The sequence below is a fragment of the Bombyx mori genome, chromosome 15, assembly GCF_030269925.1.
Source record: "Bombyx mori chromosome 15, ASM3026992v2".
NCBI classification, from domain to species: Eukaryota; Metazoa; Arthropoda; class Insecta; order Lepidoptera; family Bombycidae; genus Bombyx; species Bombyx mori.
In genome coordinates, this window is record NC_085121.1 from 16074887 (window position 1) to 16092861 (window position 17975).

The 17975-nt window shown below is 46.1% G+C and overlaps 2 protein-coding genes across 3 annotated transcripts; one reads left to right on the forward strand and one right to left on the reverse strand.

The window, feature by feature from the left end:
• Positions 1-152: 152 nt before the first annotated feature.
• On the reverse strand, positions 153-10605 carry LOC693049 (beta-tubulin). 2 transcript variants are annotated; one of them, XM_062672346.1, is made up of 2 exons: positions 10497-10605; positions 153-1502 (listed from the first exon to the last, which is right to left on the reverse strand). In XM_062672346.1, exon 2 carries the CDS (start codon positions 1341-1343, stop codon positions 207-209), a length of 1137 nt encoding a protein of 378 aa, XP_062528330.1. In that variant the 5' UTR covers positions 1344-1502; positions 10497-10605; the 3' UTR covers positions 153-206.
• Positions 10606-11348: 743 nt separating this feature from the next.
• LOC119629565 (uncharacterized) lies at positions 11349-14825 on the forward strand. The gene has a single exon (XM_038015701.1). It carries the CDS (start codon positions 11349-11351, stop codon positions 14823-14825), a length of 3477 nt encoding a protein of 1158 aa, XP_037871629.1.
• Positions 14826-17975: the final 3150 nt, after the last annotated feature.

The following is a 17975-nucleotide window of genomic DNA, read 5'->3' on the forward strand; positions in this document are numbered from 1 at the left end:
ATGGCCTGCTGTTAATATACTGGAGTTACTAACCACTGGTTATGTTGCAATATTGAGACCTCAGCCTAGTTCTGTCCCTGTCAATTAATCACTGCACTAACATAGTGGGTGCGCTAGTATAGTATGAACCAAAGAACCCATAAATTGAAACATTTTAGTTTTTATCCAACACGGAATATTATATTTCACAAACATTCGAATTTTGATTATTGTTCATCACTGTCGTCGTTTTGCTCTTCTACTGTTTCTTCGTCTTCGAACTCCTGGTCAATGGTCGCATCCTGATACTGCTGGTACTCCGATAACAGATCACTGACATTGTTATCAGCTTCTGCAAAATCTCCCTCCTCCATACCCTCGCCTGTGTACCAATGTAGGAAAGCTTTTCTACTAAACATTGCTGCAAACTGCTCTGAAATCCTCTTGAAAATTTCCTGGATCGCGGTTGTATTCCCAATGAATGTCGCGGACATTTTCATTCCTCTGGGCGGGATGTCACAAACCGCAGTCTGCACGTTATTTGGGATCCATTCGACGAAAAAGTCCTTATTCTTTTTCTGCACGTTAAGGATTTGCTCGTCTATTTCCTTCATTGACATTCTTCCCCGGAAGACGGTGGCTACAGTGAGATAGCGACCGCGGTGAGGATCACAAGCCGCCATCATATTCTTTGCGTCGAACATTTGTTGTGTTAATTCTGGTACCGTGAGAGCGCGGTACTGCTGACTATTTCTTGACGTCAGCGGTGCAAAGCCGGGCATAAAGAAGTGCAGCCTCGGAAAGGGTATCATATTGACCGCTAACTTTCGTAGATCCGCGTTAAGTTGCCCTGGAAACCGCAGACACGTTGTCACGCCAGACATCGTTAAAGACACCAGATGGTTCAGATCCCCGTACGTAGGCGTCATGAGCTTCAACGTTCTGTGGCATATGTAATACAAAGCTTCGTTATCGATGCAGTAAGACTGGATTGAATTCTCTATTAATTGATTCACGGATAAAGTGGCATTGTATGGTTCAACGACTGTGTCTGAAACTGTTGGACTTGGAACCACTGAGTATGTGGCCGTAATTCGATCTGGGTATTCTTCGGTTAAGTTAGCGAGCAGCAAAGTGCCCATGCCTGATCCTGTACCTCCTCCAAGAGAATGGACTAATTGGAAGCCTTGCAAGCAATCGCAGCCTTCCGCTTCCTTTCTGACCACATCGAGGACTGTTTCAAGTAAATCTGCCCCTTCGGTGTAATGTCCTTTAGCCCAGTTATTGCCTGCGCCTGAGGCACCGCAGACTACGTTATCTGGACGGTAGATAGAGCCGTAGGGTCCGCCTCGGATTGAATCCATGGTACTGGGCTCGAGATCTACAAGAACAGCTCTAGGAACATATTTAGCTCCAAATGCTTCGTTGTAGTAGACATTGATCCGCTCGAGTTGCAAATCAGAGTCTCCTTGGTAGCGGCCACAGGGGTCGATTCCGTGCTCGTCAGATATCACTTCCCAAAACTGGAAAACAATTAACTATGATACTATATTTCATTACCAACGCAAGCAAATATCGTAATGTATAAAAATCGACTATAAATATATCGACGGATGAAACGATATTTTGTATAAGTGACATTTTTGCAACTTCACAGGGGAGCCATTTAAAGTTTAAAATTTGGAAAAAATATCATAACAAAAAAACTTTTTCAACTATTTGAATGGAGTAAACATAATTGAAGTTCAATTAAGAACATAGAATTGTTGATGCTAATAATCAAATCAAACGCACCTTTCATTACAAAGATAAGTGTCGCGTGTTAAGCATAATGTCGCCTAAACCTTTTAGCCTTTCCCCCCTCGACATTTAATCTTCTATTATAGAATATCCTAATGTCAAGTTCAGGAAATATTGTAAAAAGTAGTTCAATGATATTTTCATGATAAATTAGACGACTTCATAATAGTCGTTAATAAAAGCAATCCCGACAATTAACTTCAATCAAACTGTAGGTGCTATTGAGACAATTAAAAAATTTTTTTAATATTCTTCGCTAAAATATGTTCTGTAGAATTAAGAAATTATTTTTGGTGCTACTGGACATGTTTTCTCAGCGAAGTTAACCTACTGAGTTTTTTGCTGGATTTTGATCCCTCTTGCTAGGGATAGCAAATTCTCTCAGGTTGAACCCGTGAGCTCACTTACCCGTCCTTAGGCTACCAGCAAATAGGTAGGGAAAAAAATCTCAGCGACTTTAGCGCTGAACGATATAGTTCGTAAGCTACGATAGTTTTTTTTTAATTGCAAATATGGGTGGACGAGCTCACGGCCCACCTGGTGTTAAGTGGTTACTGGAGCCCATAGACATCTACAACGTAAATGCGCCACCCACCTTGAGATATAAGTTCTAAGGTCTCAGTATAGTTACAACGGCTGCCCCACCCTTTAAAACGAAACCCATTACTTGTTCACGGCCGATATAGGCAGGGTGGTGGTACCTACCCGTGCGGACTCACAAGAGGTCCTACCACCAGTCAGAAGCTATTCCTATAACAACCAAGATCCAGATTCAGTTCCAAATTTGTATATTTATGATGTTTATATCTATGAACGTTTCCGCGGTGACCATAACATGAGAAAATCCTTACCTGGAGCAGTTTTATGTGAACAAAAAAAAAACTACGATCTCATGTCTGAAGGTAGGTTACGTTATTCATGTTATATTCAATAGACAATGCTTACGGTACAGGTTGAGCAAGGGTTGAATTGTCAAAAATGTACGATAATATTCATATTTTTTTTACCTTCGAGCCAATCTGGTTCCCACATCTCCCGACCTGTACGTGAACTATTTCTCTCATTCTCGTGTATTAATAACAAAGAATTTATCGAAAATAATTGTGGAAGAACCAAATATTAAAATAAAACAAAAATACAAAAAACACAAAAATAAAACGTCTACATGTGCTTAAAGCTAAAATGTAAATAATAATAGTCTACATTTTGTTTCGCGACCCTATCGATTTTGTCTCTATGGCTATGGATTTTTAGCTGTAGATTTAATGTATTTATGTTGTTCGTTGCGTAAATTAAAAAAAGGGTTACCAGCTTTGACAGTCGTGAGCAGTTGTCACATTCCAGGCAACACTGTATTTTACATCCAAAAAAAAAGGTGAATGAAGTTAGCCCCTCAAAAAAATTTTTTTTTCCTGTTTTATACTTATTTTCTATTAATTCGTTTGTTCATCATTTGTTCATGATTGTTCACTGTTAATTATTGTTTGTTCTGCATTTATTTATTTAAAAAAAATATTTAAAAATATACCTACAAGTTAGCCCCTCTAATGCTGTGCAGGACGAAACAGGGTTTTTTATAGTTTAAGAAACAAATAGATTTAATTTAACCGTTAATAAGTGATTACGTAATATATGTCGTGGGGTCGTCGCGTCCCCTTGCGGGGGCGCGGAGCAGGCCTCGGGGAAACCCCTCTGCCCGGACATGTGGCTCCCTGCCTAATGAGGCAGGGGTGATGCGCTGCTGGATGGAGTATCAGGCAGGCTTGAAGATGTGTGTGGGGTCGACTTCTTTCTTCACTCTTCTCTTCTCTTCTTTCTTCCTCTTCTTTCTTCCTCTTCTTTCTTCCCTTCTTCCGGGGGCGGCTGCTGCTCTCCTCCATCTTTTTTTTTTTAATTTTTTTTTTTTTTTTTTTTATATATATTTTTTTTTTTTTTAATTTTTTTTTTTTTTTTTTTTTTTTATTTTTTTTATTATTATTTTTTTTTTTTTTTTTTTTTTTCCCTGTACTATTTACAATTTCATCTTAACCTAACTTAACCTAAAGTAAACCTAACTTAATCTAACTTACATCTAAGTGACGGCAGCGCGCCGTTCCTGCACTCCGTGGAGTGCCGGGACAGCGCGCGCCGTCACACCTAAACTAATCCTAATCTAACTTAACCTAACATAACCTAGCTAACCTAATATGGGGGAGAGAGCGAATCCGCACTCCACGCTACAGTCCTCTCCCCCTCTCCCCATCGTTATACAATATTGATGGGGGGGAGGACTGTAGCGGGTAAGAACACCCCATCCCAAAAGGGGGTGGGGGGTGGGGTCAAAGCCCCTCATGGAAATGAGGCTGCACCTACGGGGTGCAGCCGCGGTCCCCATACGGGGGACCCGCCAAACGGGCAAGAGGCGTGGGGCTAGAGGCTGATGAAACTCAGCTCCGAGAGGGGCGCTCATAGGTCCTCCCCGGCCTCACAGCCGGCGAGGAGCTTTATCTCCGAACGATCGTCGGGGGTACCAATAGCTCCCGCGGCAACGCCGTACCATCCGGTGGTCTGGCGTGCAGCGGGGCTATGTTGTGGAGATGCTCATGGGGCCCGTTTTCGGCTCGCTCGTACATATTACGGGCGAGCCTAGTCACAAACTCCACGAGCGACTCCACACCTAGGTCCCGGGCAATAACGTCATTTCTGACGTACTGCCCGGCCCCGACGATAATGCGGAGGGAAAGACTCTGCTGGGCCTGCAACCTAGATCGCTGGGACGGCGACAACAGGTGATACCAGGCCACAGCAGCGTATGTGAGGCGGGAACGGACGTATGTCTTGTAAATGGCGAGTTTGGTCCTGGTCGGAAGCCCGGACGCAAACACCGGCCGCAACAAGAACCTGGCCGCGCGAGTCTGACCGATGACTCGGTTGACGTGCGCGACCATGCTCAAGGAGCGGTCGATGTCGCATCCGAGATACCGGACCGTGGTCCTGAACTCGACATTCACACCTCGGAGGCTGAGTTTCTTTGGGACGACTCTGATACGGACCGGACCGTAGAGTAAGGCCGCGGTCTTTCCCACATTGACCGCGACTCTCCAACGGTCCAGCCACTGGGGCAGTAAATCCAAAAGCCTCTGCATCCTCATAATGGCTGCAGAGGGGAACGGAGAGGACGAGAAGTAGGCCGAGTCGTCAGCGAACAAGGCCAACTTCACGTCCTCCTCCCACGCCCGAAGGTGACCCTCCAGGGTGGGGATGTCGTTGGTGTAGAGGGCGTATAGGATAGGTGATAGGACACTACCCTGGGGAACCCCGGCCGTAATGGGACGCACGGAAGACCGTGCGCCCTCGACCGCGACAAAGAAGGTTCTGCCCTCCAGATACGACCCGAGCAGTCGCACGTGAGCGTGCGGTAGGCCCGCGTCCCGCAGCTTGTGGACCAGCCCCTCGTGCCACACACGGTCGAAGGCCTTCTCGATATCGAGAAGGACCGCGACCGTGTATTGGCCCGAGTTTCGCCGGTCTGCCAAGTGATGCAGGACACGGGTCAGTTGCAGAGTCGTCGAGTGGCCGCTTCTAAAGCCGAATTGCTCCGGCCTGAGGAGAATATACGGCGATATTCTCCTCAGGAGCAGCCGCTCGAACAACTTTCCCACGTGCGAGAGCAAGGTAATCGGTCGGTAACTGGAGGGCTTTCTCCTGTCCTTGCCGGGTTTGGGCAAGACGATGATCTTGCCCAGTTTCCAAGTTCCAGGGAAGTGTCCTACCCGGAGAATGGAATTAAACAATCGTGTCATTGCTGACACGATTGAGGGAGGGAGGTTTTGCAAGGCGAGGGGAGGAATACCGTCCTCACCGGGGGCTTTGCGCCTCTTCATCAACTTGATGAGGAGGCGCACCTCGCTGGGAGTGACTAAGTCGTCATCTCCCAGCTCGACTCCCGGCGATTCCGGTTTGAGGAATTGGATTACACCCTCTGACACCTCACGATGGAATGCAACCATCGAGGGTGCAGAGACATTCGGAGTGAACTGCCGCTCCAGCGAGTTGGCCAGGACTTCAGCACGAGCCAACGGTGTAAAACACCGTCTTCCCCCCTCGTCCTCCAAGGGGCAAGTGGGGGAAGGCTTGTTGGTGAGCCGGCGACAGATGCGGTGAAGGGGGGCCATCGTACGGTCGTCGGACGCGTCCAACAGTCCCCCCTCCCAGGAATCACCCCGGTAAGTCCGCATCTTAGTCGCCAGCTCACCCTCAAGTCGGTTGAGCTCGCGCTTAATCCTGGGACACCTAGATGTCGCCCAGAGCCTCCTCAGTGCCCTCTTCCGACGAATTAACGTCTTGAGGTGCACCGGGAGTTCCGCTCTGGGCCCCCCGCTGGGTACCAGAGTCGTCACTTGGTCCAGTGCTCCCCTGATGGTGTCGACGAGACGGGAAGCCGCCGTGTCGACCTCATCAGGGGTAGACGGGTCTTGAAACAAGGATTGGTCGGCCAGCAGTCCCGTAAAGGACTGCCAGTCGACCCTAGGCCTGAGAGGGGATGTCGCGACCCGAGTGAGCCCCAAACCCACCGTGACCAAGATCGGTAGGTGAGGGGTACTCAGGTCGTACAGTGCCTCTATCGCTAGAGGGCACCGTAGCCCCTTGTGAACACACACGTCCAATACGTCCGGTTGGTACCGGGCCAACGTTGGAACGTGTGTGGGTTCGTTGGGGCCGACCACGCAGTAGTCCCCCCTTTCGGCATCCTCGTACAATCGCCTTCCGGGCGGCGTGATGATTCGGGAGCCCCAAGCGACATGTTTCGCATTGAGGTCCCCGACCACCAAGGCCGGATGGCGATCATGGTTCAAGGCCCGTCTAATATCGTCCTCGACAAAATCAGGACCCGGGGGTCGATACGCGGCATAAATCCGCAATTCGGCCCCCGGTACGTGGACCCTCACCCCGACCGTTCTGGTAGAGGCGAAGGTCAGTAGCTCAAGCTCCTCGTGCACCACGTCCCTCCTGACGAGCGCCGCAGTGCCCCTGAACGGGCGCCCGTTGGAGGTCAGTTCGTCCCGTCGGTACACGAAGTAGTTGGGCATCCTAAAATCTTGTCGAGGTTTGAGCTTGGTCTCGCCCAGGAGGATAACCTGCGGGTCATACTCCTGGGCGAGTCGGATGAGCTCCGACCTCCGGGACCCTATCCCGTCGGGGTTCCAGTAGATGATGCGCAGCTCCTGGCTAGCCATTGAGCTGCGCAATCATCCGGTAGAACCCCGCGAGCAAGGCCCCGAAGGGACTGGCTCCCGAGGCGATCTCACGGATCACTCCGGAGATCACCTCGGACAGTTTCTCCCACAGGGAGAGGAGCCAGGCAGCGAAGCCGGCAGGCTGCGTGTCCTGTCGGCCGCTGCGCCGCTCTCTCTGCGGGCGGGGTGGTAGTGGGGGCTGAGTGTTATCCGGTTCTGGTATCTGTAATGGCGTGGTACTTACTTGGTTCTTTCCCTGGTTGATCGGTGCAGAGGAAGTGGGGATAGTCTCGGATTCGAGGACCTCCATTGGTTCCTCTTCCACCATAGGGGCCGTTCTCTCTTGGTGTACTATTGGGGGATTGGCGGCTAGTTTTAGTGCCCGCTTTTTTTCCTTGGTTTTTTGTTTTTTCTTTTTATTTTTGTTTTTTGTTTTTAGGGGGTTGGTTCGTGTTACGGGTTGGTGTCTGGCAGCCGGTCTTATGTCATTAGCCGGTGCCATCAACGTGGAGGCAGATGGAGCCGCTTCCACTACGTTGGAACGTTGAGCTGGTATGGAGAGAGTTGGGGCTTGGGTCGATTTCCCTTTACCCTTACCCTTGATTGAGACAGCCGGCGGGGCTGGGACTTGATTAACGGCTGCCGATGATGGCACTGGCCGTAGTGGTGGTACTGCGGGAGTTTGGGATCCCCGGGCACGCGGTGCCGGTGGCACAGGGGGAGGGACGGTAACTCCCAACATCCGCGCCTTCCTGCGGTAGACCGCACATCGTTTGTCAACGGCGGCATGGTCCTTCCCACAGTTGGCGCAGGTGAAGGGCCCGTCCCGAGGCCTCGGGCAGTCCGCCACGATGTGATCACCCGCACATCGAACGCAGCGGACCGCTCGGTGGCAATTGGTGGAGGCATGACCAAAGGCCTGGCAGCGATGACATTGCGCCGGCCCACGGTTTGGTCGCCATCCCTCAATTGCCACCCCCGGCAGGTACAGCAGTTCTTCAACTGCGTACAAGCGGGCGAGGCCTTCTTTGGAGAGGTGGTCAAGGGTTACGAAAAATACGCAACCCGGCCTCCCTCTCTTTGCCCTTATGCACCGGGCGTAGCGGGCCGGGAACCCCAGCTCCTTTAGGGCGTTTATGATTTCTGCCGCGTCGGTGTCAGCGGGCAGGCCTCGAATCGCCACTCTCGCGGGGATGTCCTCCTCTAACGCATAACAGTACCACTTTACGGCGCTGTCCGCGGAGGAGGCCCCCGCGAGGTAGGCTTGAACCACCCTGTATTCTTCTGCCGACGCGGGCAGAAATCTAAACCCTGTTCCATAGGGTCGCACAGACGGGACCCGCCCCAAGCGCTCCCTTATGGCCGCCATGTGGCGAGACCAGTTCGGGAGCGCTTCCACCATAATAGGTGGGTGGCGGCGGGGTGCCTCGTTAGCACGGATCCCTCCTGGAGCAGGGGACTTGGTTAACTCTGGTCTATGAGTCGTGGTCGATGGCTTTTGAGTTGCTGCTATTGCAGCATAGGAGGTGGAAGGTACTGGAGATGGAATGGGATTGGGTGTAATTTTAGGGTGGGAGGCGGTAGACTCAAGGTCCATATATCTAGTTGATTCTAGATTGCCCACCGTGCTGCTTAAGGTGGGGGCACCCCTACGTCTAACCGACGGAATGGGAGAAATGGCTGGAGAAGGGGACCGAGGAGGAGTACGCAGCTGTTTTACTGGGTGGACCTCCACCATCCCTAGACTCCTCCTAGGTTTAGGAATTGGTTTCTTTTTTGGGGAGGTTCTTTCCACACTCTTAGAGGTGGAGTGGGACGAGACTGAGGATTCGCTGTCGTAAGAGGACGAGTCCTCGGACGAGGTTGTGTCCTCGATGTCCTCAGCCTCGTCCCCCTCCATCTCGCTTAAGGATCTAGATGACGGTCCTATCCGGGGGCGCTTATCTTTTGCCTCGGAAGAGCTCCGGTCGGACTCGGACCTCGCCTTCTTGCGCGGCCGAAGGGACCCCGAGCAATCTGCCGGTAAGGGAAAGAAACTTTCCCCCGGACCGATCCTCGGTGACCCTCGGGCCGCGCCCGAAGGACCGGGCCGGTCGTCCGTTCCGGTGCCTAGTTCCGGGCGAGCAGGTAGGGAGCAAAAAGCGGGTGAGCCCGCTATTGCCTGATGTCCCTTTCGGGACGGACCGGGTGTGCTGATATTGGGGGGAGGTGACCCCCCAGACATGATGTTGCTAACTTATTAACTGGTTGTTTTTATCATCAGGTCCCAGTCGGTCCAGTTGCAGTGTTAAAGTTTTTTTGTTGTGGTAACCGAATTCGGCAGTGGACACAAAAGCAGTAATAATATGAATATATGAATAGAATTAACTTAGAATTTTAATAAAATTTTGTTTTAATTTGCTACTTGCCTAAAATTAATTAACTACTTTCTAATGCTACCACCCCCACCGTCGTTCTTCACCTTCTGTCAACGTCCATGGCCCGTCAGCGGACTTGGTAGTTAAAAATAACAAAGTTAAATAAAAATAAAAATAAGATAAAAGAATAAAATAAAATGGATTGAAACGATTGAAGATGGTAGTTAATGTTAAGCAAATGATTTGGTGTGAATAGTTACTAATGTATTTTATTCAAAAGCATGATATCGTTCCATGTGGAATAACACTATTCCTGGATCGATATAGGTCACTTTATCCTAATTGTGATAAATACTTGGACGCCTAACTTAATGAGTAATTTTGTAATAGTGAATTTATAAATTGCAATTAAAAACAAAGCCGCAATATTGGCCAAAGACGGCGACAGAACGATTAAGAAAAACAAAAACAACAAGTATATACAGATACTAGCAACTATCTTCAAATAACCTAAATGAATGCTACTGAAACTATAACTAATATAAAGAGAAAATAAGCAAATAAAAATTTACAATCAATTATTAGGTGGAGGTTTACCACTGTGGGTGCCGTCTATCGGTACCACAATATCAAATAATCTAATAATATTTACAATTAAAGACATAGAAAAAATTAAGGCAAATGAGGGTAGAACTAAAAAAAATATTAACTAGGCTATTGTAAAAATTTTGTAGAAAGAACAACGCTTCCTATTGGTTGACGGACTAGCGTCACTATTGTATCAAGAAGTTTTGAAGAAACTACTTGCGGACTTTATTGATTAAAACTAAGAAAAAAAAATACAGAATTACAAGCTAATTTATGTACAGGCAAACTAACTAAACACTACTTACCGCTCCCGACTAGTTCCCGACACTACCGTTCCCTTGCGGGGCTAATAATCAGCAAATCGGGTTTAGCTTCGGTCCCGCCTAACCCCAAGGGGCAGGACAGGACTGGGAATAAACACAGGGGGCCAGACTCTGGTGGCGCTAACGTCCGCCAATTTTATCAACAAATAAAATGGTGACGCAGCTACACAGGCTGGACGACACCTACCCGTATTAGACTAATGTCTAGGAATAAAAAGTGTCAATCCACTTACCTGTTCCCGGGTCCTGTGTACTGTTGTCCGGAACGTCTCCGCGCCGTAACAACTACACTAGATTGAACACTCTCACGTTTGGGTTCGACAAATTGTACAGCACAACCAATTTGGATCCTCTGCGCACTGGTGTCCCGGGCTTTGTAATATATGTATAATCTTAAGTTATTTTATAGTCAATATGTTAGTGTATCAGATCAGAGATTGTAAATAGACCAATAGGAACGATTTGTGGAGCGCTTTCACTACGGTAACATACAGATCAAGGGACCCCCGAAAGTGGCGCGTCGATAGCGCGTCGCGAGATGGGGTACTGAAATAAATATAAAAGGATGGCCATTTACAGGCAAAACAGCAGTTCTCAGCAAATCTCCGACAGAAACAGTTCTCAGCAAATCTCCGACAGAAACAGTTCTCAGCGAATCTCCGACAGAAACAGTTCTCAGCGAATCTCCGACATAGAAACATCAAGACAGAAACAGTTCTCAGCAGATCATCAAGACAGAAACAGTTCTCAGAAGCTCTCCGACAAAGAAACATCAGCAAGACAGAAACAGTTACCAGCAGTTCTCCAATAGTACAGTTATCAGAAAACCACCAGTGAATCAGCTACCAGTGAACCAGACAGTTACCTGTGAAACCTCGCTACAGAAGCCGATACCCATCGAAAGAAACAGCCGTCTTCTACCAGCGCACAAACAGACAGCAAAAACCATTATTACACGACTCGGAAACAGCCATACAGACCGGGTCGTGTACATTTCATGGTCCATTCGAGCCGGATAGAGGACACATTTCATTATTCTTTCGAGCCGGGTAGAGGATACGTTTTGAAAAAAGGAAACCGGAACAATGCCGATAACGCGGTCAACAGGAAGAGGTCGGATCGAAACTAAACAATCGCCGCCCTCAGAAACCACAGCTACAACACAGAGCGTGTGGACAGAAACAGCCGCGAATACCGTCATGAGTCTGGTAGCCCCCACAACAGAATCATCGTGCGCAACAGCCAACATGGAAGCCACGACGAAAGTCGCAGAGAAACCTGGGAACTCAAAAACAGAGGCCGTCAAACAGTATATAGCCAAACAGAATGACGTGCCAACAAAACAGCGCGCCGGTACAGTCAAAACTGACCGGTCGCGAAACAGAAAAGAACAGAAGATAGCCAAAGCTAGAGAAGAGCTCGCCCGCTTACAGGTGGAGTTAGCAGCCGCCCGATTGGCCACGCTCGAAGCTGGATCTGATGACGAAAACAGCGAATCAGAATACAGTAAGTCAGAACTCGACGAAAAAGTGGGCACGTGGTTGGAAACCCAACCCACAAAAACGGAAAATCACGACCGACATAAGGAAACACCGGCGGGAGCCTGCGACAAACAAGACTTCTCAGATCTAACCGCAGCAATAACACTCGCCGTCAAAGCCGCCCGCGAACCAAGATACACAGAATTGCCATTATTTAATGGAAATCACCAAGACTGGCTATCCTTTCGTGCAGCCTATCACGAGACGATGAATTCATTTACAAAAACAGAAAATATAAATAGACTCAGAAGGAACCTGAAAGGAAGGGCAAAGGAAGCCGTTGACGGATTACTTATAACAAATGCTGATCCGTCCGACGTCATAAGAAGTCTAGAAGCGCGATTCGGAAGACCGGAAACGATAGCCATAACGGAGTTAGACACGCTACGAGCTCTGCCAAGACTAACAGAAACACCAAGAGACATTTGTATATTCTCCAGTAAGGTGACCAACGCCGTAGCTACGCTTCGTGCATTAAATTGCACACATTACTTATATAATCCGGAAACTACCAAAACAATGTTAGAAAAACTCACACCAACACTACGTTACCGATACTACGACTTCACCGCGATACAACCGAAGGAGGATCCGGATCTGATTAAATTTGAAAAATTCATGAAAAGAGAAGCCGAACTGTGCAGCCCTTATGCACAGCCCGAACAGGCGGGGCACTACTCGCAGCCCGCACAACACAACAGACGCACACAGAACGTGCACATAGTCAGTGAGAAGCCATCACGAGCTAAATGTCCGGTATGTAGCAACACTGAACACACCACAACAGGCTGTTACATCTTCAAGAAGGCAGACTCAAACACAAGATGGGACATCGCCAAGAATAAACACCTGTGTTTCCGATGTCTACAGTATAAGAATAAAACCCACAACTGCAAACCGAACACGTGTGGCATCAATGACTGCAAATACACTCACAACAAGATGCTGCACTTCGACAGAAAAATTGAAAAAACAGACAAGAGTAACAAGGAAACAACAGAGAACATTAATTCCGCTTGGACCGGAAAACAGGAACAGTCCTATTTGAAAATAATCCCAGTCCAAGTACAAGGACCGATAGGCACGGTTGATACATACGCGCTGCTTGACGATGGATCGACGGTGACACTCATAGACGAAATCATTTGCAAGAAGACTGGAATAACAGGATCAATCGATCCGTTACACATACAGGCGATTAACAACAAAAATTCAACGGAAACAAGGTCAAGAAGAGTCAACCTCACGCTCAGAGGCCTCAACAGTCGAAAAGAAATAATACAAGCGAGAACAGTTAACGACCTACAAGTAACAGCACAAAAAATACCAAAGGAACAGATAGATGAGTATTCGCACCTACGAGACATCAGTGACATCATCACGTACGAGAACGCGAAACCTGGAATCCTTATTGGCCAAGACAACTGGCACATGTTACTAACTTCGAAAGTTAGACGAGGCAACAGGAATCAGCCAATAGCGTCACTGACACCTCTAGGCTGGGTATTGCATGGAGGTCGCACTCGTACCCTAGGCCACCATATAAACTACATAAATCATGCTAGCGAAACCCAGGAAGATGATAAAATAGAAAATCTGGTAAAACAGTATTTCGCTATGGATGCGCTATGCATCACACCCAGAAGACCAAAAACAGACCCAGAGGAACAGGCGCTTCGCATCCTCAACAGCAATACAGTCCACACAACAGATGGAAGATACGAAACTGCTCTGCTCTGGAAAACAGATAATGTCAGTCTACCAGACAACTACAATAACTCGTTAAAGCGACTGATAAATATAGAAAACAAACTCGATCGTAATCCGGAACTGAAACAAAAATACACAGAACAGACGGAAGCACTCGTCGCGAAAGGCTACGCCGAGCCCGCTCCAAAAACAAAAACAGAGAACAGAACGTGGTATTTACCTCACTTCGCCGTCGGGAACCCCCTGAAGCCGGAAAAACTCCGAGTCGTCCACGACGCCGCCGCCAGAACAAGAGGGGTAGCTTTAAATGATATGCTGCTTAAGGGACCGGACCTACTCCAATCACTGCCAGGAGTGATAATGAGATTCAGACAGCATAATATAACAGTAACAGCAGACATCAAAGAGATGTTCATACAAGTGAAATTGAGACCTGAAGACAGAGACGCGCTCCGTTATCTCTGGTGCAAAGATCAGCGAGATGACAAGCCTCCAGTAGAAAACAGAATGACCTCGTTGATCTTCGGTGCGTCAAGCCCTCTTTCCACAGCGATATCTGTAAAGAGCTTGAACGCCCAGAAACATGAAGCCACGCACCCGGAGGCGGCAGCCGCAACACAGAATAAACACTACGAAGACGACTACTTGGACATTTTTAAAGGTTTAAAAGATGCAGTACTCGTAATTACAGACTTTCGTCGAAAACACGAAAAAAAGCCGACCTCGAAGACCTTCTGGACCGACAGTAAGATAGTGTTGAGATGGACAAGAACGGAATCACGTTCGTACAAACCATACGTCACCCAACGCCTGACAGCTATAGAAGACAGTGCAACAGTAAACGGGAGGCGATGGTTACCCACGAAGCATAACTTAGCCGACGACGTGACCCGAGACGTCCCAATGCCGTACCACAACGAACATAGGTGGTTCAGAGGGCCAGAATTCCTACGCCAACGAGAGGACCCCTGGCCGACGGAATCGGCCTCAGAAACTACAGAACCGATGGGTGAAGTAAACATAGCAGCTGCAGTACCGGCGGGAGCTTCATGGCCGAGGCGTCGCCATGAAAAGTGGAAGTGCCAGCCACGAAATACACGCATGCGAGGGAAAAGTGATAGCGACATATCCAGGTCCCGACAACGTGGGGCGCATCGTAGACATCAGAACCAAAGGTGGAGTTCTACGGAGACCAGTACGAAAACTAGTGATCCTGCCCATCGTAGAAGACCATCCTGCACCGAGAAGAATGCGACTGACTCGCACGGCGGGAGTAATGTGCAGGACGAAACAGGGTTTTTTATAGTTTAAGAAACAAATAGATTTAATTTAACCGTTAATAAGTGATTACGTAATATATGTATAATCTTAAGTTATTTTATAGTCAATATGTTAGTGTATCAGATCAGAGATTGTAAATAGACCAATAGGAACGATTTGTGGAGCGCTTTCACTACGGTAACATACAGATCAAGGGACCCCCGAAAGTGGCGCGTCGATAGCGCGTCGCGAGATGGGGTACTGAAATAAATATAAAAGGATGGCCATTTACAGGCAAAACAGCAGTTCTCAGCAAATCTCCGACAGAAACAGTTCTCAGCAAATCTCCGACAGAAACAGTTCTCAGCGAATCTCCGACAGAAACAGTTCTCAGCGAATCTCCGACATAGAAACATCAAGACAGAAACAGTTCTCAGCAGATCATCAAGACAGAAACAGTTCTCAGAAGCTCTCCGACAAAGAAACATCAGCAAGACAGAAACAGTTACCAGCAGTTCTCCAATAGTACAGTTATCAGAAAACCACCAGTGAATCAGCTACCAGTGAACCAGACAGTTACCTGTGAAACCTCGCTACAGAAGCCGATACCCATCGAAAGAAACAGCCGTCTTCTACCAGCGCACAAACAGACAGCAGAAAATATTATTACACGACTCGGAAACAGCCATACAGACCGGGTCGTGTACAAATGCAATTTTTAATATTTTTTCATTCTTAATGACTCGTAAATATTCATTTTCGATTGTTCTTATATAAAACACGTTTGTTCTCTTTCGAAATTACTCGTTTTTTGTTTAATTTACTATTTTTATTAGTTGAATAAATGTATGCAAAATATGTGTACTGCGCATGCGTCAACTATAATGCCTAAACTTTCTACGCGGTTTTAATCGTGAAAAAAAAAACAAATATAAATCCTGAAGGAGCAATTAATTGGTACACAGTTTAATTAAAAAAATTAAAAAATTAATAAATGAAATAATGTGCATTGGCCTTAAGTTAGACCAAATAATTTTTTTCCATCCTCCTACTTATCGTTATGAAAGTATAAAAAAGATAGGGAGTTCACATAGGTAATATAAACAAATAAGTAAATATGTTCATTATTTATCTTTCAAGAGATAATATAGGTATACATTATAATAAGTTTTTTACACAGTCGAAATTATATTCCTAACAGTAGTAAAATAACATTTTAATACGATAGGTAAGAGGATGGAAAAAATGTATTTGGTCTAACTTAACGCCAATGCACATTATTTCATTTATTAACTTTTTAATTTTTTTAATTAAACTGTATACCAATTAATTGCTCCTTCAGGATTTATATTTGTTTTTTTTCACGATTAAAACGGCGTAGAAAGTTTAGGCATTATAGTTGACGCATGCGCAGTACACATATTTTGCATACATTTATTCAACTAATAAAAATAGTAAATTAAACAAAAAACGAGTAATTTCGAAAGAGAACAAACGTGTTTTATATAAGAACAATCGAAAATGAATATTTACGAGTCATTAAGAATGAAAAAATATTAAAAATTGCATTAGAGGGGCTAACTTGTAGGTATATTTTTAAATATTTTTTTTAAATAAATAAATGCAGAACAAACAATTATTAACAGTGAACAATCATTAACAAATGATGAACAAACGAATTAATAGAAAATAAGTATAAAACAGGAAAAAAAAATTTTTTTGAGGGGCTCACTTCATTCACCTCAAAAAAAAATATGGCGCCCGGTCTTCAACCTGTGCGCCTTTTATGTCTATTTTTTCCCTACCTATTTGCTGGTAGCCTAACAGGCTATTTATTATATTCACGTGAACGGATATGTGAGCTCACGGGCTCAATCTTAGAGAATTTGCTAACACTAGCCCTAGCAAGAGCAGCCTGGCAACCTGTGCCAGCTTAATTTAAAAGCGTAATATTATCACCGTGCCTCCATATTAACATATTAGTCTATGTAATCAGTCATGTTAACTTTTAATAAAACCACACATTTTTATTCACCTTTATTTACACGTATCAAAATAAATTACAACATGCATCCATAATTACAAAAATAATGTAAGTGGATGTTAGGATTTATAAAATAAATATTTATTTTAATCTTTCCATTGCAATCAGCTAAAATGAAAAAAAAAATTCAGAATCTCAAGTGACATCTGACATTTAAATACATCACTTACCAGTGTTGCTGGTTTCACTTTTGATGTTGCCACTGCTGAAAAACGTTCGATCGATCGATGAAATGCTATTTGTTTTAAGCGACATTTATCTTTGTAATTAAAGGTGCCTTTTATTTGGTATCAGCATCAACAGCTCGATGTCTTTAATTGAACTTCAATTAAGTTTACTTCATTAAAATAGCTGAAAGTTCTTTTGTTATGATATTTTAATCTTTAAACATATATCCTGTAATGTTTCAAAAAATGTCGTTTAAACCCAATAGCATGTCACCCCTCGATATTATGATTTAACTTGATTGATTGGGGACAATATAGTGAGTCTATATTACGGTACACTAATAAAGAGGCAACACAATAGTAGGTATAGTGGAGCATATTTTCCCTAAACGATACCTACTGAATAAACAGAAAGAATCAATACTTGTATTGGAACATCAGTGTTTTTTTTTTTTTTTTTTTTTTTTTTTTTCCTACCTATGCTGATAGCCTTGAGAGGCTATTTCAGCTTCACCCTAACGTTAGTAGGTGAGCTCGCGGGGCTCAACCGGAGAGTTGCTAACACTGACCCTAGCAAGAGCAGTGCTTCGCAGAATCTACCACCGGATCGGAAACGCGACCCACTGAGAAGATCCGGCGAGAAACTCAGTGGGCTGTGTCTATGGGTTAGTTCGCTCGTCGAGCCCTTCGTCGCAAGCGACGGGTTCGACGAGGACGGTGACCGGTGCTTGTGGTGCCTAAAAGCACCGTTAATGGATCAGGAGGATCCGTAATGACGTGCTTTGGGCGACGTCGACGGTTTACCATTCGGTCTACTGGGTCGGGTATGTAATTTCCAGCGGCTACGATGAGAGGGTTCTCATGTCGTGCCGCCTTCTCAAAATGGCGCAGCGATGCCGACTGTAGATACTTACTAAGAGAGTCGAGCTCCAGGTCGTCGTGGAGATCCACATTCCTAAGGAACCAAGGCGCTCCGACGGCTATCCTGCA

What these genes read in the sequence shown, in the direction of transcription:
- LOC693049 (XM_062672346.1), bottom strand. Translation starts at nt 1,343, where the DNA reads ATGGATTCAATCCGAGGCGGACCCTACGGCTCTATCTACCGTCCAGAT.
- LOC119629565 (XM_038015701.1), top strand. Translation starts at nt 11,349, where the DNA reads ATGCCGATAACGCGGTCAACAGGAAGAGGTCGGATCGAAACTAAACAA.